The sequence below is a fragment of the Maylandia zebra genome, linkage group LG15 (assembly GCF_041146795.1).
Source record: "Maylandia zebra isolate NMK-2024a linkage group LG15, Mzebra_GT3a, whole genome shotgun sequence".
NCBI lineage: Eukaryota > Metazoa > Chordata > Actinopteri > Cichliformes > Cichlidae > Maylandia > Maylandia zebra.
In genome coordinates, this window is record NC_135181.1 from 3043443 (window position 1) to 3068517 (window position 25075).

General features: G+C 41.7%; 2 protein-coding genes across 3 annotated transcripts; both read left to right on the plus strand.

Annotated features, from left to right (window-relative positions):
* LOC143412572 (cholesterol 24-hydroxylase-like) lies at positions 1-25075 on the plus strand. Of its 2 annotated transcripts, none has more exons than XM_076873690.1 (15): positions 1-471; positions 537-614; positions 705-786; positions 1896-1969; positions 3541-3627; positions 3760-3898; positions 3991-4101; positions 5377-5539; positions 5924-5989; positions 7744-7816; positions 7900-7984; positions 8164-8274; positions 8608-8696; positions 8821-8887; positions 8975-9891. In XM_076873690.1, the coding sequence occupies exons 1-15, from the start codon at positions 323-325 to the stop codon at positions 9113-9115; spliced, it is 1515 nt and encodes a 504-aa protein (XP_076729805.1). In that variant the 5' UTR covers positions 1-322; the 3' UTR covers positions 9116-9891. The 2 variants fall into 2 exon arrangements, with proteins under 2 accessions (XP_076729805.1, XP_076729804.1); XM_076873689.1 differs by lacking the exons at positions 8164-8274; positions 8608-8696; positions 8821-8887; positions 8975-9891 and adding exons at positions 24241-24351; positions 24536-24624; positions 24741-24807; positions 24890-25075 and having other exon boundaries at positions 4-471.
* LOC101471428 (cholesterol 24-hydroxylase) lies at positions 9475-19641 on the plus strand. Its single transcript, XM_076874532.1, is given in 14 exon segments — positions 9475-9490; positions 10488-10524; positions 11693-11779; positions 11962-12100; positions 12246-12356; positions 12448-12610; positions 12808-12873; positions 14647-14719; positions 15374-15418; positions 15420-15456; positions 15541-15651; positions 18297-18385; positions 18552-18618; positions 18706-19641. Coding segments are annotated over 14 exon segments (1194 nt in total). The 3' UTR covers positions 18859-19641.

Here is a 25075-nt window from a genome sequence, read left to right on the forward strand (position 1 = left end):
ACGAAAGCTGTGACATTCAGTGCGTCTCCGTGGGCTCTCTTCTCTGAAGTACGCTATGTCGAACTTCCGCCTAATTAGATCTGGCTGTGTGCGGTCGGTATTTGGAGCTGCTCCCTTGTTTTTCCTCCCAAAGGGTCGCCACAGCCACGGCGGCTGGATCTCCCGTTAATGCGAGTTTAGAACGACGACACTGGGGTAAACCAGCTTGTGACCTCACTGAGGCTTGTTTGTGTCTCCCCTCGGTCTTGAACCAGGGATCCTTCGCGGTGTTATAGAAAGGATAACCATCTTTGACGCAGACGTCTACGGGATATTTCTCAGGATGGCAGTTTTCAGCTTACTTCTGTCTTTGGCTGCTCAGACGCTAACTTTTCTCTTCTTTCTGCTCGTCGTTGTGTTTCTCGGATACTGCTTGTATGTTAAACACATTCATATGAAATATGACCACATACCCGGCCCACCGACGGACAGGTAGGTAAAGTTCTCGGCACTTTTGCTGACACTGCTCGACGCTGACCACGTGATTTCTTCCCCAGTTTTCTCTTCGGACACTCAGCATCGCTTTTGAGGATAATGAAAAATGGCGGAAATATGCACCAGAAACTTCTGGAGTGGTAATTTGAACGTAAACGATGGTTGTGTGTAGGAGTGATTAATAAATAATGATAAAACGTATCATTTATGCGGTAGTATGTCTTTTACAGGGCGGATGAGTATGGGCCTGTCTACAAGATATATGCTCTGCATTACGCTGTAGTGTGTGTGTCCTGTCCCGAGGCAACAAAGGTAAACTGTGACAACAACATGAGTGTGTGCAGTAGCGGTTTTTAATACGGGCGACATGGGTCCGAGGCGGCATCGCAGTGGGGGGCGGCATCACGGGCATCGGCAAAAAATAAAAACAAATTGCTCGTATTCATGCTGCCCCGACATCATGCCAGCGCGTATTGGGAATGGCATAGGCACCGATCGGTTTTCTGTCGCCCATTTGCTGGGGCGCCAAAATAATACCACAAAATAACAGAAAATAACTTTCTCATGAAAATACGGTTATTTTCAGTAATGACAATACAGTTTGTTGCCCTAATTTTACATGGGATTTTGCCTTTTTCAAGTGCTGTTAAACATTAAATTAGGAACATTTTAATGTGATTAAACAATAAAATTAATTGTAAAAAAGGCCAATGAATGCGGCAATATGAATAATAATAATACTTAAATGTACAGAAATATACAGTTAACAGTTGGTTTAAATAATAATGGATTGCTTTCATATAGCGCTTTTTGAGACCCTCAAAGCGCTTTACAATTCCACTTTATAATTCCGCCAGAGGGGGCGCCAGAGGGAGTGTTCGCCCAGGCACGATCTGGTGTTGTTCCAGGATCAACATTGCAAGTGACCAATCAGAATGTTGTGACGTCATACTTTTGCGACTTCGGGAAAAACCGCCGTAAAACAAAAAACTTAAGCTGCGAGAAACCGCCTCTGTCCGCCGATCAACGGACCCTGACCCTAACCCTTTAATAAACGCTAAGCAGAATTGATATTGTCCTTGGAACATTGGAATTTCATAAATGCACGAATGGCTTGGCGCGCCAAAGAATAACGTCACAAGAATGTGATTGGTCACTTGCAATGTTGTTCCTGGAACAACATTTACTATGCTGTTCCAGGAACAACAACGCGACGATATCAGATCATCCGTTCGCCCAGGGCGCCAAACAGGCTAGGACCGCCGCTGAGTGTGTGAAAGTGCTTGGCACAAATCCTGCCCTTAACTTCAAAGTGTGAACTACTGACATTTTGGTTTCACTAAGCATAACTCCTGATAATATTCGTATCAAATCTTCTTTCTCTAAAAAATTTTTTTCTGTCTTTCTGCTCCTGGCTTCAGCAAATATTGATGTCCACAAAATACCCCAAAGATAAACTTGTTTATAAGAGACTTGCCAACCTGTTTGGTCAAAGGTAAGACTGCCTTATCAGGCGCTTTTTTGTAGCGATGCACCAGTTCTAAAAGGCTGTGCTGTTACTGATATCGTTTTAACTTCAGTTACTGGCTGGAATTGATCAACAAAGGCAGATATCAGTAGATACCAGTGTGATACTTTGCATTCATTTACCAATATTTAGAGGTGGAGTGAGCTTTGCAATACTCTTATTTGTTTAACACCTGGACTAAGATTAAGACTCACAGGTATAATACAGACCACCACTGTACTCAGTGTTGGGAAGGTTACTTTTGAAATGTATTCCACTACAGATTACAGAATACATGCCCCAAAATGTATTTTGTAATTGCTTAATATATAAGTAATATACTTTGGATTACTTAATATATTATCATGCCTTTTAACAACTAATGAATGTCCTATTGCTGTGTGATTTATTACTATTACTGAAGGCTACTCACCATACCATTAGCAACTAGATGTTTAAATCTTAATATAAATGAGTAACAGTAGGTGGACATTAGGTAAGGCTGCACTTTTTGCAGCGATCTCATATAGAAAACTATTCCGCGCGTATATAAAACAGGTCTGTGGCTCTGAACCGTAGTAAAGGACCTCTGGCTAATACGTCGGGTTCGTGTCGGGCTCGTAGCCAAAAACTAGCTTTACTTTGTTGTCTGGGTCAACTTTGGTAGCGAGAGACAGAGAGAGGCGTTGAAAGGCTGCTGCAACGGAACTTATTGTTTTGGAGGAAAACACGAACACGGTGTACATTCGAGTCTTAATAGCTTACTTACAACTGGGCTCGTCAGGCTCTCTGTTTGGCATTTGAGCCTCTTAATGCGTGTTTTGTTTGTTTCCACCGGTGTGGAATTACCAAAAATAGAGAGGGCAGAGCTGAACATATGAAACAGGAAAAGACCGCCGTGTAATCCCTTTATTTCAACAAAGTAACTGTATTCTAAATACCACCCTTATAAACAGTAACTGTAACCGAATACAGTTACTCATATTTTATGTTTTAAATACGTAACAGCGGTACATGTATTCCTTTACTCCCCAACACTGACTGTACTGCAGAGATGGGAATCAATGACGTACTAATACTTTATCACATACTTAAGTAGCCTTTTTCCCTCACTGTGGAGGCAGTCTGAGAAAGCTCGGTGAGTCCATCAGGATCGCGTCGTTCTGTCATGTATTCGCTGTATGGCAGGCAGGATGTGGATTCAGGAGACAGAACATAAACTCAAATCTAGCAAAAATAATCATAAAATCTCAAACAATAACTGGGCAGGAACGAGGAATCCAAACACTAGGAATTTTCTGGGAAACACAGAATAAGGTAATACGCAACCATGAGGGAAGAGGGGCAATGTGGCAATGAACAAAGGGAGACAGAGATAATATATACTCACAGGATAATAAGAGAAGACAGCAGATGGCACGCACAGCTTAAAACTATAGGAGGACCAGATAGGAACATTTAGATTAGATGCAACCTGAATGCCAACAGTAAGCAAAACTAACAGTAACTAAAACTCAGAGGAATAAAATAACGTATTTTGTCAACTGTCTTCTTTGAAGGCTCTTAGGCAACGGCCTGGCAACAGCACGGGATCATGAGCAGTGGTACAAACAGCGCCGGATCATGGACCCTGCATTCAGCAGCCTGTGAGTTTCACAGTTATCACAAAAAGACAAAAGAGTTTGTTTGTTCAACCACTGATTTTTTTCCAAATGAATTTCTGTGGTAGTTTGTTGGCAGGTTCTGGCTCCTCCGGTTAAAGCTATCATTACTTCCAGGTATCTGAGAGGTCTGATGGGAACCTTCAATGAGAGGGCAGAGAAACTGATGGATAAACTTGCAGATGTTGCTGACAGTAAAACAGAAGCTAATATGCTCCAGCTTGTCAACTATGTTACCCTGGATGTTATTACTAAGGTTTTATATTACAGTCAGTTTTACAGCTTTTACAGCAGTCTTTATCCAAATAATATTTCCTCATGTTTGTGTTTTTCCTTGATAAATCTCAGGTTGCTTTCGGGGTGGACTTGGACCTGCTGAAGAACACTTCACAGTTCCCTAAAGCCATTGAGACATGTTTGAAAGGGATGGCTCACTACATTAGAGACAACTTTTTCGAGGTATTACTTTAGTGTTTTTTGATGAGCGAGATGAGAGACGAGATAGCCTTTATTTGTCAGTTGCAGTTGCCCACAACTGAGATGACAGACCTTGCCGACCGTACATAGAATACACAAACATCACATTGGGGAGACAGGTCAGGCTAGGTAGCAAGGAAAAAAAAACATCGAAATGTGTAACACAAAAGGATAATCCAGGAATGCACAGATATCAACACACCATAACACAATAAAACACAGACAAGCAACATGGGAGAGTATTCCAGTGTGTACAGCTGATCTGGGTCCACTGCAATCTTCGATTGCACCTCCAGCTGATCCGGTGTCCACATCGGATGGGAGGTAAGCATGGGAGGAGGCGTTGGATTCGGGGGAGGGAGGGTGATAGTGAGTATCAGCGTACATGTTTTGTGCGTGTGTGTGTGTGTATCCCATGTTCAACTGAGAGAAAATGTCACCACGCCCGGTTAAGCATCAGTCAACAGTCTCCAGTTGACCCAGGTGGCCTTGAATGAGGTACAAAGAGTTCGACAACAATCCTGTTATCATGGGAAGAATTTGTTGTTCCAGTCAGCTTCGACCTTGGCAGGCCTTCAGCTGGCGCCGGTGGGATAGCCACATGAGTGAAGCTGGTGAATGTTTGGGTTTAGTGCAAACAACGGCATCCAATTTTTACAGTTGGTTTAATGTCCATCACTGGTCACCAATTATCTCAATTCCCATTGTTCTTCTCCAAGATGTTATCCATATTGCGTTCAAAACACAGTCTGAGTACTCCCAGCCCTGCCAATCGTCTATCATGTTGGCCAGCCTTATGGGATTTTGAACAGCTGTAGCCGCTTCTTGTTCTTCGATAAGCCAGCTCCAAGCCAGCTCCAATCAGCCCGAACTCCGTTATCGTGGTTCCAAATTGGTAGATGTCGTTCAATGTCCTCCGTCGAGTGTTGCCAGACACACGACGCAACCGACCATGGAGTATCCGGCAGCAAACGTCTCTGCAGGACAATCGGGCTCTCCCAAGCCTAGCAGGTTGTCAATTCCATTACGGGACCAGTTGATCAAATCCATAATTCTTTAGGTTTTAGAGAACAAGACCGAGAAACTCTTTGAGGGTTAGAGTTAGACGAGACTAGACAAACACCTAGAAGCAGCAGCAGAGAAGATAAGGGAGGGAGAGGGGGAGGCGTCCGCCTCCTCCAAGAGCCAAAGAAGAAGAAAGTATGTACTGCAAGTCTTGTTGCATGGAATGTTAACTTTTTCAATCTGCCATTCCAGTTTAATCCAAAGAACAGAGGATACATTAATGAGGTGAGGGAAGCGTGCCGCCTGCTGCGCAAAACTGGATCTCAGTGGATCGCTGAGAGAAAGGCCGCCATTGAAAACGGTGACGAGGTCCCCAAGGACATCCTGACACAAATCATCAAAACTGCCAACCAAGGTTGTAATCCCTAAATTTCACATTTGAATAGACTCAGTAAGCCTTGAGCATTGATTTTAAATTGCTGTGAATAGTACACACAAGAGTAAACAAATACACTGAGTTTTTAGTTGTGGCGAGTGGAGTGTTCTTTGTTGTGGTCTGCGTGCTGATGCTGAAGAAGCGACATCATGCCGATGACACCAGCAAACTAAATAAACTGATCAGGAAGGCTGGCTCTGTGATTCGCTTGAAAATGGACACTTTGGAAGCTTTGCCGAATATAAACAGATGACTGATAGAGACATTAACACAGAAGACATTGTATCATCTGACGTGTAATAAATGAAAAAAAGAGAAGGAAGCCAAATATTAATTTATATGTCAATTTTCTTATTGTTTCAGAGGAAATCATGACTGAAGAAGATGAGGAATTTATGCTGGACAATTTCGTGACATTCTTCATTGCAGGTGAGTCTCTGTTATTTCGTGTGTCTCCAGCAGACTGTGATACTGAAGAGCATAAGCGGTTAACAAAGTAGATGGGTAGTTGGATGGATCTGTGAAATGTTACAAAATAAGTTGGATGTTGTGCTTCCTTCTGGCACACTGCAAGGCTTAACTGCCACAGCATATTCGTCCACATATATGAAGCCCCCTTCATCAAAGACTGGTTTAAATCCAAACACTGAACCTTGGGGTACACCAGAAGTGACCGGGAATAGACGAGAGTGGAATGCTTTCAGTTGAATAAACTGGGAGTGGTCAAGGAGCTATGGTTGTAACCAGGTCAGGGAGCTGAACAGGATGATGAATGAGTGACTGGACCAGAGACTGGACTACAGACTGAACTGACTGGAGTGGGTCAGAGATGCCGAGAGAGGAAAGTCTGCTTAGAAGGACAGAATGAGAGATCGTGTCGAAGGCTGAGCTCAGATCCAAAAGGACGAGAATGGTGAGAAGACCAGAGTCAGCTCCGACTCGAAGATCATTAGTGACTTTAAATAAAGCAGTTTCTGTACTGTGACATGAACGAACACCAGACTGAAATCTCTCGTAGATGTTATTATTATCCAGGTGTGAATGAAGTTGAACTGCAACTACTTTTTCAAGTATTTTATAGATGAAGGGTAAATTAGAAATTGTACGGCGGTTGTTAAAGTTGTTAGGATCTAAAGAAGGTTTTTTCAGCATGGGAGTGACTGAAGTCTGTGAAGGTTCTCAGTCATCCAGCTCATCGTAGTCAAAGGAGCTTGCAAAGAAGGGCGTCTGGACTTCTTTAAGTTACTTGAAGACGTTTCACCTCTCGTCCGAGAAGCTTCTTCAGTTCTAAGGTCAAATGGTGGAGAGTCCCAGATATAAACCTAGTGGGAGTGACCCCCCACAGAGGGACAAAAGGACCCCCTGATGATCCTCTTTGTCTCAGGCGATTAGAGGATCATCAGGGGGTCCTTTTGTCCCTCTGTGGGGGGTCACTCCCACTAGGTTTATATCTGGGACTCTCCACCATTTGACCTTAGAACTGAAGAAGCTTCTCGGACGAGAGGTGAAACGTCTTCAAGTAACTTAAAGAAGTCCAGACGCCCTTCTTTGCAAGCTCCTTTGACGAAGTGACTGAAGCAATCTTGACTAAGGAGGGGACGACACCGGTGGTGAGTGAAGAGTGAATGATAGCAGAGATGAGTGGGAGTAAGGAAGAGAGGCAGGATTTCACAAGCCCTGTAGGCATAGGGTCAAGATGACATGTGGCAGGCTTTGAGTTACATATAAACTCAGAAATATCAGATAAATCAGGAAGATGGAAAGTGGAAAACGGCTCAAAATAGAGAAAAGGTTCTGGAGAGGGGGTAGACACAACAATTGAACTGAGTTGCTGGTGGATGTTATTGATTTTTGTAGTCCAGAGCAGCATCAAGGAGTTACAGGTTTCTTGTGCCTTGTTGATTCGAGTCTTTATGCTGAAGTACATGGTATTTGTAGATTTCTGCATCAACAGGAATCTAAATAATGGCTTGCTGCTATCATGAGTGTGCAGTGCTCTTGGCTTCACCGTCTGAGCTGTCTTTTGATTGTGACCCCTGGTTTCAAAAATGCTAAGCAATGGAGGAAATGCTAAACTTGAAACTTGAAAAACAGCAGCTTCTTTTGTATATAGTGTATGTTGTAACATTTTATTGAGCTTCATGGTGGTAATATTCAATTTTGATACATTTGTGCTATTTCAGGCCAAGAAACAACAGCCAATCAGCTGGCGTTTTGCATCATGGAACTCGGAAGACATCCTGATATACTGGAAAAGTAAAAAGTCAAAATATAGCACATAACAGTTTCCATTAGAACAAGTGAACTTTGGTTTCTTATGGAGTTTTCTCATTTCTCAGAGTGAAGAAAGAAGTGGACGATGTTATTGGGATGAAACGTGAAATAAGCTACGATGACCTGGGCAAGTTGGTCTACCTGTCACAGGTACATGTGGCAATTTGAAAATTGTGGTAATGTTTTTAGTGTGATTTGTAATCTCATGTTCACCCATGGATTCAAAATTAGTCAACTGACAATGAAAGACTGCATCAACAGTAAACTTAGGCTCTCAGTCTTGTTTTTATAAAACAAGATGCACCATAAACGTTGTAATCTTCCCCCAGGTGCTAAAAGAGACTCTGAGAATTTATCCCGTGACTCCGGCCACATCTCGTGATATTGCTGAAGACATGGTCATTGATGGTGTCCACATACCTGGAGGATTTGTTGCTGTAGTGAGTCATAGATATTTTTTTTTATGTGTTTCTAGCTTCAAAGCAGAAAATAAACTTCTGTTTTATAATAATGGATTGGATTTATATAGCGCTTTTCAAGGCACCCAAAGCGCTTTACAATGCCACTATTCATTCACTCTCGCATTCACACACTGGTGGAGGCAGCTACAGTTGTAGCCACAGCTGCCCTGGGGCAGACTGACAGAAGCGAGGCTGCCATATCGCGCCATCGGCCCCTCTGGCCAACACCAGTAGGCGGTAGGGTAAAGTGTCTTGCCCTACAAGACAGTTACCTGGAATCAAGACGAATAAATAACCTATTCTCATATTTAGTTCAGCTCCTATGTGAGCGGGAGACTGGAGAGATTCTTCAAGGATCCACTAAGATTTGATCCAGACAGATTTCACCCAGATGCTCCCAAGTAAGAAAAACACTGTTTCACCATGCTGACTTTATTACGTTTCATGTTTGCACACACTTTATTATCTCAGACTAAATGAGTGAAACGGTTCACAGTAACTGAGGCTGTCTCTCGTCTGTTCAAGGCCTTATTACTGCTACTACCCCTTTGCCCTCGGTCCTCGCTCGTGTCTGGGAAAGAACTTTGCTCAGGTGAGGATGACAGCGTAAGTCAACATGAAGACCCACTCACCTATAAACACACTGACTCATCTCTGTGGGCGCTGTTGTGTTTTTTAGATGGAGGCTAAAGTGGTGATGGCCAAACTGCTCCAGAGGTTTGACTTCACTCTTGTGCCAGGACAGACCTTTGACATCCTGGATGCTGGAATGCTCAGACCTAAGAGTGGAGTAATTTGCTCTTTCGCTCACAGGGAATAAAAAGAATAAATGGCCATAAAGCACCAATACATTAGAAGAGGTCATAGTAGTCTATAGAGTAAAACTGGGCTTTTATTCATATCTAAAACTGTCACTTAAAAAAGAAGAAGAAAACCTTGTAATGAAAACAATAATGGTGTGATTTAAATACATAGCATATTCATATGAAGTTATGTCGTGTTTTTTATTTATTACAATAATGAATATAAAACTACTTGTTGGCCAACAGGGAGTCTGTAGAAACTGTGCTGCTGTTGGCTGAAGACAAAGGAAGAGTAAAAGGGGAAGGTATGTTTGGAGGCAGAGAGAGAGAGAAGGTAGGAGTGGAGGTGAGAGTAGGAATTTAAAATGTAGGGACTATGACTGGTGGAGGTGGTGTGACAGAAGAGGATCCTAGGGATGGAATGAGGTGGAGGCAGATGATCTGGAAACTACTAAAGGAAGCAGGAAAAAGAAGAGGAAGAAATCCTTTCTGATGCAACAACAAAAGGAGTCTTGTGTCTGTGCGAATGACCAGATCTTTTGCTTGATAGGCAAATGTGTTAACCACTACACTTCAGAGCCACCCATTACAATAGTCAGTATATAGAAACATTTCTGAGGGGCGCTGGTCTCTAAGGTATTGCCATTTGTTACTTTTATACACTGCTGATATATATTTTTTAGTTTATATTATGTAGTTGCTTTTTCATAGCCATTGAACCACAGAAGCTTTAGTGTCTGTAACTAATTTAAGCACAGGTTTTATGTAAATGAAAATAAAACTGAAACTTTAATGTTTGTCAGTGTGATGTTATTTGTGTTTGCGGTGTAGTGATTTCTTATGTACCCAACTTGCTCTTTTAATGCAATTACCAACAGTGTACACATGGGGGCGCTAAGCTCCTGCACAGAAACCTGACTTTTAAAGCAGAGGCAGCACAACAACCACGATCAAGACTATCGATTAAAATGTTATCCAATAAAAGATCAGTTTTATTAAACGATTCAAAATCACAGATATAAAACAAACACTCAATATACCTACAATATTGATCGATTTCCCCGCGCGCAGTCGATCTAGAGCTTGATTGATTCCTCCATTAAAACTCGTGTTCACACTAATAAGTCCAGCAGCACGCATTAAAAACCGGCACCTACCATAATAAATTATTAGATCTGCAGACTGCAGATCTAATAATTAATCTCCAAAGGTCTGGAACTTCCCACAGAAGACCACTGACCTCCCCTCACACACCCACTACCTTTTAAAGCTCCTGGGCCAATCACACGGCAGAAGTCAGCGAACTGTCAAGGGACACTTGTTACACACCTTTAACACGGACGTCTCCGGGACATTTTCCAGGATGGCACTTTCCAGCCTGCTTCTGAGCCTGGCTGCTCGGGCACTTACGTTTCTCATGGTCATGGTAATTTTGGGCTTTAATTATTTCTTTGAGCTTTTCTTTTTCCAGGGTGGAATGATTGTACAGCATACTACGCTGCTGACTCAATAAGAATTGAGTGCACAAGTTAGAATTTATTTAGGGTTAGGATATATATACATACATTCATAAATGCTTTAATTGGTGGTGAAGTTTCTGCAGTGTACAAGAAAGTTAATTCTGTTCATCTGGACGTAGTGTTTTCAGCTGGAGTGTAGTTGTCACGTCCGGTGTGGCAGACGTGTGGAGTTTGTAGAAAGGACCCAAAAGGCGGCAGCTCTGGTGCAGGTGAGTATTTATTTACAGGAGTGGGTAAAAACAGCAATGGTGGGTGAACATAAAACTGGAAAACCTAAACTGGGCAGAGCTAAGAAAACAAACCTGAACGAAGATGCAGGGAGGTCCGGGGAAATACATAGGGAGACCGAGGGGAAACAACACAGACGAACCAGCAACGACTAAGACAGAAGACACGACTTAAAAACACTCAAAGAACACAGGGAGATTACACACAGGTGGGGGACACAGCTGGGAGTGATTAACGTGACGAGACTAGGGAGGCAAACTGAAAACACTCACATAAGACGCAGACCTTCAAAATAAAACAGGAAACACATACACGCAATGACACAACACACAAACTTCACACAGACTGGGGAACACATAGGAACATGAAAATAAAACCCAGAATAATAATAACTACTAAAACAAAACACGGAGTCACAAACTCCGGATCATGACAGTAGTGTATGTAGATATTTGAAGATGTTTGTATAATTTTGACCCACTGTGAAATTAATTTACACTTGTGAAGCCAGTTATATACTGCACAGTCTTTCCACCCCAGAGAAAGAAACGTTCAAAGAAATCATTAAAACATGAATTGACATTCATGCCAATGGTTAATATATGTAAACATCTGACCACAAGTAGTTTGTATTTATGTATCCATACATTACTGTTCAAACTAAATGCAACTCAGCAGTAACTTAACATGCTGTGTAGCCATGCTAGCAGCAATTTAACTATGATAATAATAAAACCTGCTGTGTGACAATGTAATCTGTTGAGCTCCTGACTTTTACAGAGTTAAAATCATTTGTGTTGCAATCATATTTTGCTATTTTTATTAATTTTCTCAATATCTTTTCAGGTTCTTTGGAAATGGCCTGGTAACAGCACGGGATCATGAGCAGTGGTACAAACAGCGACGCATCATGGACCCTGCGTTCAGCAGCCTGTGAGTTTCATAGTTGCCACATAAAGACACAACAGTCTGTATGATTAACCACTTGTCCAGGGTTGGAAACATCTCCCTTTTTTTTTTTTCTGTGCAACATTATCCTTTAATGAATTTCTGTGATGGTTTGTTGGGATGTCCTGGATGTGCTGCTTCTCCGTCTAAAGCTATCATACTTCCAGGTATCTGAGAGGTCTAATGGGAACCTTCAATGAGAGGGCAGAGAAACTGATGGATAAACTTGCAGAGCTTGCTGACAATAAAACAGAAGCTAATATGCTCCATCTTTTCAACTGTGTCACCCTGGATGTTATTAGTAAGGTATCATAGTCAGTTTTACAGATGCAACGTGGGGTTTTTTTGTTGTTTTTTTCATAATTCTGATGAAGGCACAAGCTTTTACGTTTGTTTTAATTTACTGTTAAAAAGTTTCTAAGCGTGTTGTGTCCGTGTCTTGATATTTCAGGTTGCCTTCGGGGTGGACTTGGACCTCTTGAAGAATAGTTCACCTTTCCCTAAAGCCATTGAGACATGTCTGAAAGGAATGGTTACCTATCTTAGAGACATATTTTTTGAGGTATTACTTCAGCGTTTGTTGTTATGAAGTATGTCTGCCAACAACATTGTTATCAGGATGCCAGGCTAAACCCTTCAGTCTGCCATTCCAGTACAATCCAAAGAACAGACGATACGTTAATGAGGTGAGGGAAGCGTGCCGCCTGCTCCGTACAACTGGAGCCAAGTGGATCAGTGAGAGAAAGACCGCCATGCAAAACGGTGACGAGGTCCCCAAAGACATCCTGACACAAATCATCAAAACTGCAAGCCAAGGTTGGAGTTCCCAAATTTCACATTAGACTAGACTAGAGCAATATTTTATTCTCTTTGTGACGAGACAGAGTGAATAGAACAAATGTGACCCACAGTTTTTGATGCCTTCTCAGTTCGGTGCATGTGGTTTGTAAGTAATGTTGGAAACCAGGAGAAGTTAAATATCGATGTATCTGTCCATTCTCTCCTCATTTCAGAGGAAAACATGACTGAAGAAGATGAAGAATTTATGCTGGACAATTTTGTGACATTTTTCATTGCAGGTGAGTCTCTGTTGTTTCAGCTTTGATGTGTGAAATGCAGCTGGAAGCTCCTTTGTAGCGTCAGACGAAGCTCACTGCACTGAAGAGTGTGTTTTATTTTCAGTTTTACACAATGTGGCCACTGTTGTCTGTGAATTTGTATCCTGCTGCTGTGTGCTGCAGTTTAATGTTAATTGTAGAGCATCCTGATATCACCGTTCAAACACGTGTTCACTTAGCATGGACAAAACTGTCCTTTCTTATCCAGAGGGGCTGCATAATATCTGCACACACACACTGTGTCACAAAACTCTAGTTCCTGTGTTACTGACAGAGATGGGCAGTAACGCGTTGCTTGTAATGCGTTACTGTAATCCGATTACTTTTTTCAAGTAACGAGTAAAGTAAGGGATTACTATTGCAAAAACGGTAATTAGATTACCGTTACTTTCCCGTAGGAACGCTGCGTTACTGCGTTACTAAAACCGTGATTTATTTTTTTTTGCGAGAATGTCTCATGACACTGACGTAAGCGAGTGCAACGTTCGTGGCAACAGCTGTGTGCATCAACAATGGATCATATATCGAGTGCGGGAGAGAGTATGAGCGTGCAGCGTTTAAAGCGTGGAAGTACTGACCTTACTTTGAGTTTGATTCCATAAAAAGTGACAAAAACATTAGCGTCCATTGTGCGTGGGAAGAAAACTTCTTTTTACAGCGAAAAAAACCCCTAAACTTCCAAACAAGCACCGAGTAGCTACGACGTGATGGGAAACTCACAGAGAAACTCGCGGATTCTTCCACTGACCGCGGCACACCTGCACCAGGGTAAACCTCCGCCTACCCCCAGTCCTGCTTTACAGGTGGAAATAGAGCAACAGGACCGCTGAGTCTTTGACTTTATTTATTTTCTGCTGTGTTTTACTTGCATCTATTTGAAAGACTGAGTGTAAACACAAAAAATTATTTTATGTGCTGGAATGTGCAGAAAATAGGTTTAAATGTTAAACAAATTTCTTCCAGTCAGAGAATGTTGCATATAATTAAATTTTTGCTTGATGCATAAAGTTAAAAGATTAAAACTAATAAAACAAGTTTTAAAAAGATGCTTTTCCATTTGATTACATTTTGTATGATGGATTATGTAGAAAAAGTAGAATTGGGCTGAAAGATCTATCACTTTATCACCTATTCAGGTTGTAAATCGTGTTTTTAAAAAGTAACTAAGTAACTAAGTAATTAATTACCTTTGAAAATAAGTAATCAGTAAAGTAACGGGATTACTTTTTGGGGGAAGTAATCAGTAATTAGTTACTGATTACTTTTTTCAAGTAACTTGACCAACACTGGTTACTGACTGTTTGTCTCAAATTCCCCCCCCCCCCCCCCCCCCCCAAAAGAAAAAAATGTGTATATATATTTATTACTCTGTAAAAGATGCATGACAGACCTGACCACGTTTCAACACTTTTCAGCATTTCTTCTTTATTTCGGTTGTCATTTACAACTCGGATGCAGCTTTTAAGCTGTCAGCCAAACACACCAACAACAACTCACCCAAGACACCAGTCCAGACTTAAATGCAGTTGAGGTGTTATGAGCTGATGGCACTCAGGTGTGTCCGCCTTCCCCATAGCCGCGCCACAGACCACGCTCCGCCACATACTCTTTTCAAACTTTGTTTGTGACAAGGACGATAACATTTGCAAATGAATAAAATAGCAATCAAGAAAAAGAAACGTATGATTTATTTTTGTTACATGACGCATTATTGACAAACTGGCAACATTTTAGGCCAAGAAACAACAGCCAATCAACTGGGTTTTTGCATCATGGCGCTTGGAAGACATCCTGAAATACTAGAGAAGTAAGAAGTCAAACAGAACTCAACAATTTACACTTTCTGTTTACAATTTTCTATATTTTTGCATGAATATAACCTGAAACATGATCTGACTGAACCTATAAGGTCCTACAAGTAAAGAAGACTTAAACAAAAGTCTTTGAGATCTTCAGAAATCTTCTTGCTGTGACACACTTGTTGGTGGCTGTGGCTACAATGTAGCTTGCCATCACCAGTGTGTGAATGTGTGTGTGAATGGGTGGATGACTGGATATGTAAAGCGCTTTGGGGTCCTTAGGGACTAGTAAAGCGCTATATAAAATACAGGCCATTTGTTGTACAGTCAGTCTGATAGATCCAGTTCTTACAATCAGTGTGTCCCTCAGATCTGACTGTCAACCCGTTGTGTGAAAACAACTTCTTCTAATTTGATCCATCCAAATATCAAACATCAAAAATATTCCCAATCCTGAGATTATATAAATCTCAAGCCCACAGACATTTATGTAGATGTGCATTTTTCTCTATAAAAAATGTAGTTTTACATCTGTTTCTACATATTTACTCCTATGACCTGTGTTAACCTCTAAAGATGACTAAGGTAATATTTCTGCAGTTATAACTGTGTAATATATAGAGTGAATTTTTGGTTTTCTAAATTATATTTTTATTTCTTAGAGCAAAGAAAGAGGTCGATGATGTCATTGGGATGAAACGTGACATAAGATGACGACTTAGGAGAGCTGGTCTACCTGTCACAGGTACATGTGGTAAATTTAGTTATTCATTTATTTATTTTAATAACTCACCCAAAGTGTGCACTTCTCATTGTAACCTTCCTTCAGGTGTTAAAAGAGACTCTAAGAATTTACCCCCCAGCTCCAGGCACGTCTCGTGATGTTGCTGAAGACATGGTGATTGACGGTATCCACATACCCGGGGGATTTAGCGTTGTTGTGAGTCATTTTCTTTTTAATATGTTTGTAAGTCTAAATGATAACTACATACTAAAGACAACAAATATATGAAGCAAGATATATGGAGTTATGTAGCGAAGAAAAAAAGATAATTAACTCTAAATATGTTTTATAGATTCCTGAAAGTAGCCACTGTTAACTTTGTTGACAGCGCTGTAAACTCTTGGCCTTCTCTCAATAAGCTTCATGATGTAGTCACCTGTTAGCTGATTGGTTCTCGCCATTATATGAATTCTAAGTAAAGAAAGTCTGTCAGTCAGTCCGGAAAATTGCTAAAACTTTGAATGTGTCCCCAAGTGCATTCACAGAAACCATCAAGCGCTACAATGAAACTGGCTCACTTGAGGAGCGCACCAGGAAAGACCAAGAGTCTCAATTTAGTATTCTAAATTGGAGGCACACTGAACCAGCATGGCTAACACAGCATCCTGCAGTGCCATGCCATCCCATCCAGTTTTTGTTTAGTTGGACCATCATTTATTTTTCAACAGGACAATGACCCCAAACACACCTCCAGGCTGTGTAAGGGCTGTTTGACCAAGAAGGAGAGGGATGGAGGGCTGCGTCAGATGGCCTGGCCTCCACAGTCACCTGACCAATGGAGATGGTTTGGGATGAGATGGACCGCAGAGTGAAGGCAAGAGAGTCAACAAGTGCTCAGCATCTCTGGGAACTCCTTCAAGACTGTTGGAAAAACATTTCAGGCGATGACTTCAAGAAGCTCATCAAGAGAATGCAAAGGGTGGCTATTTGGAAGAATCTAAAATATAAAACATGTTTTGAGTTCTTTCGCACTTTTTTGTTTATTACATAATTCCATATGAGTTCATTCAAAGTTTTAATGCGTTCAGTGAAAATCTGCAATGTAAATACTCATGAAAAAAACAGAAAAAAACATTGAATAAGAAAAGTGTCCAAACCTTTGACTGGTAGTGTATGTATAAACTGTCACAAAGTTGTCAGAAAAACATAAAATTAATACTAGTCTTTTGTCTGGTCAAGTACCTAGGGAATTTAAGCATGCAGTCATACATCCTTTACTTAAGAAACCAGGCTTAGACAGTTCAGTCATATCAAATTTTAGACCCATCTCTAAGCTTCCCTTTCTTAGTAAGATTCTGGAAAGGATTGTTTATACTCAGTTGATGGACTACTTGAATGACTCTAAATTGTCAGAAATCTTTCAGTCCGGCTTTAAGCCATTCCACAGCACGGAGACAGCCCTCGTAAAAGTTATGAATGACATCCTGATAGCGACAGACCGTGGTAAATATGCAGTGCTGGTCTTGTTGGACATGACAGCTGCATTTGACACTGTGGATCACGATTTGCTGATCTCCCACTTACAGCACTGTGTGGGAATTACTGGTTCGGCACTTTTGTGGTTAAAGTCCTATCTTTTAAATAGGACATTTTGTGTTAAGTTGGGGTCGGCTTCATCCTCTGTGGCCCCTCTGCTTTGGGGTGTTCCACAGGGATCTATTCTTGGGCCGTTATTGTTTTCATTGTACCTCTTGCCTCTTGGCGCGATTTTCCGAAAGTATAAAGTGCCATTCCATCTATACGCAGATGACTGCCAGCTCTACTTACCTTTTAGTCATTCTGATAGTCTCCCAACTGGACCTCTGCTTGACTGCCTTACTGATGTCAAAGCATGGATGGCAAAAAACTTTTTAAATTTTAATGATCGGAAGACAGAAGCAATTTTATTTGGCCCAAATCGTTCTTCTCATACTCTGGATGTTGATCTTGCAGCTTTGACTTCCCAACTAAAGAGTTCGATCACAAATCTCGGAGTTAAATTGATTCTGCACTCACCTTTGATGACCATGTAAACGGGGTGGTAAAATCAGCATTTTATCACCTCAGACGTTTATCAAAGGTTAAGCCCTTTCTTTCCAAGCGTGACTTGGAAAGCGTTATTCATGCCTTTATTACCTCACGTTTAGATTATTGTAATTCTCTTTTAACAGGGGTTGGGCAGGGCACTTTGTCACGCTTGCAATTAGTGCAAAATGCTGTGGCACGATTTTTAACTGGCAGAAGAAAATTTGATCACATCACTCCGATTTTGGCCTCTTTACACTGGCTTCCAATTGAATTCAGGATCCGTTTTAAAGTCCTTTTATTGGCTTTTAAATCTCTAAATGGTCTGGCACCTGTTTATTTGTCTGACTTGTTGAAGCCCCAAGTCCCCACTCGTTCCCTTCGGTCAGCTGAGCAGTTGCTGCTTTCGGTCCCAAAGTCACGGCTGAAACTTAGAGGAGACCGAGCGTTCTCTGTTGCCGCGCCGATGCTTTGGAATAACCTTCCTCTCCATATTAGACAGGCTGCATCAGTGCCAGTTTTTAAGTCTTTATTAAAAACCTATTTTTATTCCCTGGCTTTTAACTCCGTGGGTAACTGACATTTTTATTGTTTTTTAACTTTATTGCTATGTTTGGTTTTATTATTATGTGCATATTAGTAGTGTACAGCACTTTGGTCTACCAAGTGTGTTTTTAAAGTGCTATATAAATAAATAAATGATGATGATGATGATGATGATAAAAAATGAGGTCTTATTCAAGCAATTACAAATACATTTATGGTTAAAATGTAAAATTAAATCTTCTCATATTTAGTTCAACTCCTATGTGAGCGGGAGACTGGAGAGATTCTTCAAGGATCCACTGAGATTTGATCCAGAGAGATTTCACCCAGATGCTCCCAAGTAAGAAACACACTGTTTCACCATGCTGAAACAGTGTGTTTAATGTTTAAACATAATGTTTAAACATTAAACATTATGTTTAATATTTGCACACACTTTATTATCTCAGACTAAATGAGTGAAACGGTTCAAAGTAACTGAGGCTGTCTCTCGTCTGTTCAACAAGGCCTTATTACTGCTACTACCCCTTTGCCCTCGGTCCTCGCTCGTGTCTGGGACAGAACTTTGCTCAGGTGAGGATGACAGCGTAAGTCAACATGAAGACCCGCTCACCTATAAACACACTGACTCATCTCTGTGGGCGCTGTTGTGTTTTTTAGATGGAGGCTAAAGTGGTGATGGCCAAACTGCTCCAGAGGTTTGACTTCACTCTCGTCCTGGGACAGACCTTTGACATCCTGGATGCTGGCACACTCAGACCAAAGAGTGGAGTGTTGTGCACTTTGAGTCACAGGGATTACAAAAATAAATGATCTTAAAGGACTTTACATAAAAAGTGGTCTATTTTTGGTCCCTGAGATATATTAATATAGGGAAAAGAAAGTACAGCTTCAACACTATGTCTCAGTTTTGCTACATGATTTAGAAATGCTTCTTTAGTAACTGAAATCAGCACAACTCTTTGAGTCTAAATTGTAGAAATAAATGTGTAAAAAGATCCTTGTCAAGAACAGAATGGATTTTCTCTTTTAAAAATTTTATTTTACTGAGGACTTTTTGTTTTTGTTGCTGTTTTTGTTTTTACAATAACAAAAACCCTAAACTTTCTGTAGTAGATGTTGAAAAATAGAAACTTTTCTGTCCTTAAATTGTTTACTTACTACTGAATTTCATTGCCGTAATATTAATGGCCGTGGGCCAATTTGGCCCCCGGGCCTCATGTTTGACACCTCTGGTTTAAAGGGTAAAACTGATTTGATTTTTATTCCTGTCTAAAACTTGTGATTTAAAAAAAAAAAAGAATTTAAAGAAAAAATTGTGTCATGTATGAACTACACTGTAAATTCATATGAAATGAATGTAATCATGCTTATGTCTTCATTATGATAATATATATGGTAACATCATGGGGAGTGCTGGTATAATAACGTTTGCACTTAGCATTTTAATCTTGCACAAAATCATCACATAGTTTGATGTGACTTTTTTTAATAACCAGTGAGCAAAGGAACCTTTTGTGCCTGCATAGCATCCAAGATTTTCATAAAAGTGCTGCATGTTATGAAAATGAAAATAAATTTTGAGATCCCACAGAATTTTTTTTTGTTTAAGTCTGCATGCTTCCAAGATGCTGTGCCATCCTGCTACAAATCACATCATCCCAGCGCCAAAGAAACCCTCAGTCACCTGCTTAAGTGACTATAGCCTTGACATGATGACACGATTGTTCCACAGATTTTTGTATAAATCCTATTAACCCTTTAAGAACTACCATAGAACCAAGTCCGCCAGAGCTTATATTATATGTTTACATGCTGTGGAGCCATTTCTGGGAGCATTTCAAGTTGATATACATCAATACAACCATTATAGCCCAAATTATAATAATATGCATGCATTAAGTGCATTACATAAATTGCAAAAAGGTGCAATAAACTACAAAAAATTTGAAAATTGTTTTTGTTTTTTTAACATATATTTCTAGTTAGAGAAATTTATGAGGCTTATCCCTCAAAACTGCAAATACAATAAATTTGCACAAAATAGTTTCCCACCACAGGAAATTTATTTTAAATGTCTTCATATTTTTATTTTTGAAATACACCAATTTTTATATACTGCAGGAAAAATGAAAATGAATATTATAATGCAAATTTAAAAAAAAAAAAAAGCATATGCATCAAAATAAACTATTTTCAGCAGTGCACCTAACCCTAACCCTAAGCATCCCAGAAACGACACAGAAAGTCATAAAGTCAAACATAACTTTTAAAAACACCAGTATAGGCTCATAAAGCCCTGATGGTAAAAAAAAAAAAAATACATTTCCGCAAAATAACGTCACTTCCGGTCTTAGGCAAGTCATGGCGGACATGCGATAGTTCGCGCTGATGGACATAGGAAGTGTTACAAACAGCTGATCTGATCGGCAAAGCGTGTTTCTGGAATATTATGTCTTTGTTGCTGCAAGTGCTTTTTATGCAGTTTTTGCAAAGCTTTATGTGGAAGGAAACTGTGACCGAGGACAAGCTGATGTAAGTACAACTCCTCTTTTAATTTTAACTTTGTTTTATCGTTCGTTTATTGAGTCTGTTTTATCCTTTTGTTTGGTGGCATGGTTTGGTCAGACCTCTGTCACAGAGAAAAACTCTCTAAATCAGATAGTGAGATGGTCCAGTCGTCTGATAGGTGAGCCACAGTCTTGTTTAGCCTCCCTGTACTCCAAGCAGGTACAGAGGATGGCTTTATCAATCCTTAAAAATGGTTCCCATCCGCTAAGGGGTGAATTTCAGCTTCTTTCCTCAGGACGGAGGTTTCTATTTCCGAGATGTAGGACAAAGCATTATAAAAATAGCTTTGTCCCCGTTGCTGTCTTTGAATTAAATAAAAACTGTTTTTGATTCGAAATATTAAATTACTATATATGTGCTACAGGGAGGTTTATATCTTTATTGGGTATGTGTGTTTTTGAAGGGATGCTAAATGCTATCATTTTTTTTTTTTTTTTTTGGCCTGTCCCGTTTGGCTCTTTTGCATCAGAATTGTTGTCTAAAGGCAAAGAAAGATGCCCAACGGATTTACTTTACCAAATTGACCATCCCAGCCTTGCCATAATGGTCCATTTGATTCACCTTTTATTGTTCATTTTATTTTCACTTACTGAATATGGGACAGACTTGACTGGGGGAAAGAAGGGGAGAAAGAAAGAGGGAAAGAGAAACAGCTGAGAAGAGGGACGGGGGAGAAGGGCAAAAGACAAAAACCAACAGAATGAGCAGAAAAAAAAAGAAGGAAAAAAAATGCATATATCAATCACCTGGATCACCTGCTGAGAAAGAAAAAAGAAAACAAGCAGAAGAGAACAAGAGTAATAGAATAAACAACATCACAATGATATATGGGAATATGACAGTAAATACTAAATATTAAACATTATTGTGCAGCACATAAGATCAACAGAACACAGTGTGCTTTGAGGTAGGAGCCAAAAAGGGTGTAGTTTGTGGGTGTGATCACCCGTGTGTACACCTGTGAGCATGGACGCGCTTGTTTTTTGTTTTTTAAAAGGTTCCTTCATGTAATGATCTGCTAGAGGGTGTGGGGGGGCCACAGCCCCGTCCTCCAGGGCATGAAGCAGGTATGGAGGAGATCAAAACTCCAGACATCCAGAGGCCCCCAGAACACAAGAGACCAAGGAAGACCAACAGAGGGGCAGCCACGCCACTGTCCCAGAAAGAGCTGAGGAGAGTCCCAGATGAGGGCTCACCCAGCAGCCGCGGAGCAGAAGCCAGGGGGACTTGCAGTGACGCGCCCGTGAGCTCCGCCGGCAGCCAGCCGTGCCTGAGTGACCGAGCCCCAAGCCGAGAGGCCGGGGGCACCCCACCTCCGAAGTGGCCCGAGCGAGCCCCAGGCTCCAGGCCCCGATAAGCGGCCGCCAAGGAGTGAGCCGGTGTGTACCTGGACGCCCATCCCCGGACACAAAGAACCACCAACGCACCGATGTCTGAGGGGGTCCGCCACTGGCAGGGAAGTGGTGGTGGGTGGAGATAGGCCTCCAAACCTTGGAGGGCCTGAGATGTCCCCAGAGAGGTGGCGCCTGACACCCAACCTGACATACAGACATACAGGCACACACAGACACAAACATCCATTCCCACCCTCATATGCACTTACTCCACACTCAACCAACGTGGAGACAGACATAAAGAGACGTTGTACACACGATCACACTCCCCAAGCGTACTCTACAAACCGGGTCTAGGTACCCTTGCCCCTGGAGGGGGGAACTGCACCCAGACCCAGGTGGTGTTACCCTTTTCCCTGCGGTGGGGGGAGGCAGACCGCCCCGACTCCGCAGCAGTAGGGAGGCCCCACACTCCAGACCGCAGTCGGACGGCCAACTCCTCCTCCTAGCCCCCCCGCTCCAGCAGGTCGCAGAGAACGGGGGTGAGAGAAGACTCCAAACCTCCCTCCACCCGCTCATTGTAGTGTTGATGCATGTGTGTTCTAAGGTGCATTTAAAACCCAGGAGGGCATGGAGCTACCTGCCAGAGAGCAGCAGGTAAGCGCATGGTCCCTCCTGCTAGCCCTCAATGTCTACGTGTATTTAAAATTGAGAGGTGGGCAACGACGCCAGGGGTGGGGTGTACACCCTGATGGTACTTTGGATTCCGTGTATCGTGCCCACCCCCAAGATCCTATATGTATGTGTAATGAGAGTGTGAGTAATGTGAATGTCTAAGTACCTCTCCTGTATCTCCCCCTCCTGCAGAGAGAGCCCCTGAGGAGAGGAAAGCTCCTGCAAGATGTGACAATCTTCCCCACCAGTTGAAGAGCCCCCCAGGTGGCTCGATGCACCGGCGGCACCCTGCTCCAGGGCTGGGCAAGTTTACCTTGCCTATGGGTATAAATAAAGTTACCTTGACCTTGACCTCTGGTTTCATATGCAAAAAAAAAATATTGCGCTAGCTTACGTGGTTGCAGTGCTACCGGGATTTAAAAATAGTTATGCAAAACAGAGCGTGCCCGATCCGACCGGCTTTAAAGGGTTAACTACACTGTGAATACAACAGCCGTGGGTCTGATCCAGGACAGCGATGAGAGATAGTGGAGCTTTTCACAGTGTGGATCAGCAACAACAACTTTCTCCTGAATGTGAATGAAACCAAGAAACTGGTGACTGACTACAGGAAGAAACCCCTCGTTCAGACTGCTCTACATCAACGACACCGCAGCAGAGAGCATGGAGCACATGAACTTCCTGGGAGTTGATGTGATGTATGGTCTGTCCCTGCACACCACCTCACTGATCAAGAAAGGCTGAAAAGGTCACATCTGAGTCCAGATGTTCTCACCACCTCCTAAAGAGGCACCGCTGAGAGTGTGCTGACAAGCAGCATATCTCTAGCATGAGAACGAGGACAAGTGGAGCCACCCTGCCATCTATTTAGGGCCTGGCCCAACAACGCTGCAAAAAACCTTATCAGGGACACCTCACACCCCGACCACGGTCTGTTCTCACTCCTGCTTTCAGGCAGACAGTAACGTAGAGGTGCAGGTCATTGCAGTTCTGTGGAAGCTTCTTTGCAACCACCATCAGACTGTTGCACAGCTCAAACAGCTGCTATTTTGTAGATTATTATACTCTACAAATCTGTCAAGAAAGAATTTCCAGTGCAATCAGCTCATCGGCTCTCTTGTGCAATAATTGAATCATTTTTATTTGTGTTTTCAAATATGCAGCACTGTTTTTTGTTATTTTACATTTATTTATGTCTCACACTTGCCTCTTTTTAAACATCGCAATGAGGTTTTTTGTGTTTTTATTTGAGCTCATGCCACATATTTTTGTTCTGCATCGCTTTCCTGAGGTAGTGCTGAATGACAGTAAAATGAGTTTTGAACCCTGAATCCCTCTGAGTCAGTCTTGAGACCCCTGAAGTAACCAGCGTGATGGAGAACTGCTACTTTTCTTTCTTTCTTTTAACTTTGTGGTAATGTTTTCAGTGTGAATCCATGAGATTAAAAATCAAAGTTTGTCAACTAACAATCAAAGGCTGCATCTCGTGTGTTATGACACAAGACCAGTTTACAGGCAGGGATAGCTCAGTAGTCAGTGGCTGCCCACTGCTTCACTGGGTTAAATGCAGACTAACACATACACATTACACGTATTCCTTGTAATCTTCCCCCAGGTGTTAAAAGAGACTCTGAGAATGTACCCCACAGCTCCGGGCACATCTCGTCATATTGCTGAAGACATGGTGATTGATGGGATCCACATACCTGGAGGATTTGTTGCTCTTGTAAGTTGTGAAGATTTTAAATATGTTTTAATACCTTTTGGTTTGAAGATGGGTGTGTGTATGCGTGTATGCTTCTAATCATTTACTCAAACAGAACCCAAACAGCCCCCCCACCAGCTTAAGTCCTTTAAAAAAAAAAAGTTACCTGGAATCGAGATAAATAATAAACTGTTCTAATGTTTAGTTCAGCTCCTATGCGAGTGGGAGACTGGAGAGATTCTTCAAGGATCCACTGAGATTTGATCCAGACAGATTTCACCCAGATGCTCCCAAGTAAGAAACACACTGTTTCACCATGCTGACATGTTTTATTCTTGTTTTCGGTCATTATTACCTAATGAGAAAAATGGTTCACAGTAACTGAGGCTGTCTCTTGTCTGTTCAACAAGGCCTTATTACTGCTACTACCCTTTTTCCCTCGGTCCTCGTGCGTGCCTGGGAAAGAACTTTGCTCAGGTGAGGATGGCTAAATAATGTGAAGACCCGCTCACCTATAAACACACTGACTCATCTCTGTGGGCGCTGTTGTGTTTTTTAGATGGAGGCTAAAGTGGTGATGGCCAAACTGCTCCAAAGGTTTGACTTCACTCTCGTCCCGGGACAGACCTTTGACATCCTGGATGCTGGCACACTCAGACCAAAGAGTGGAGTGTTGTGCACTTTGAGTCACAGGGATTACAAAAATAAGGCAACATCACATAAGTGGTAGTAGACCATAGAAGAA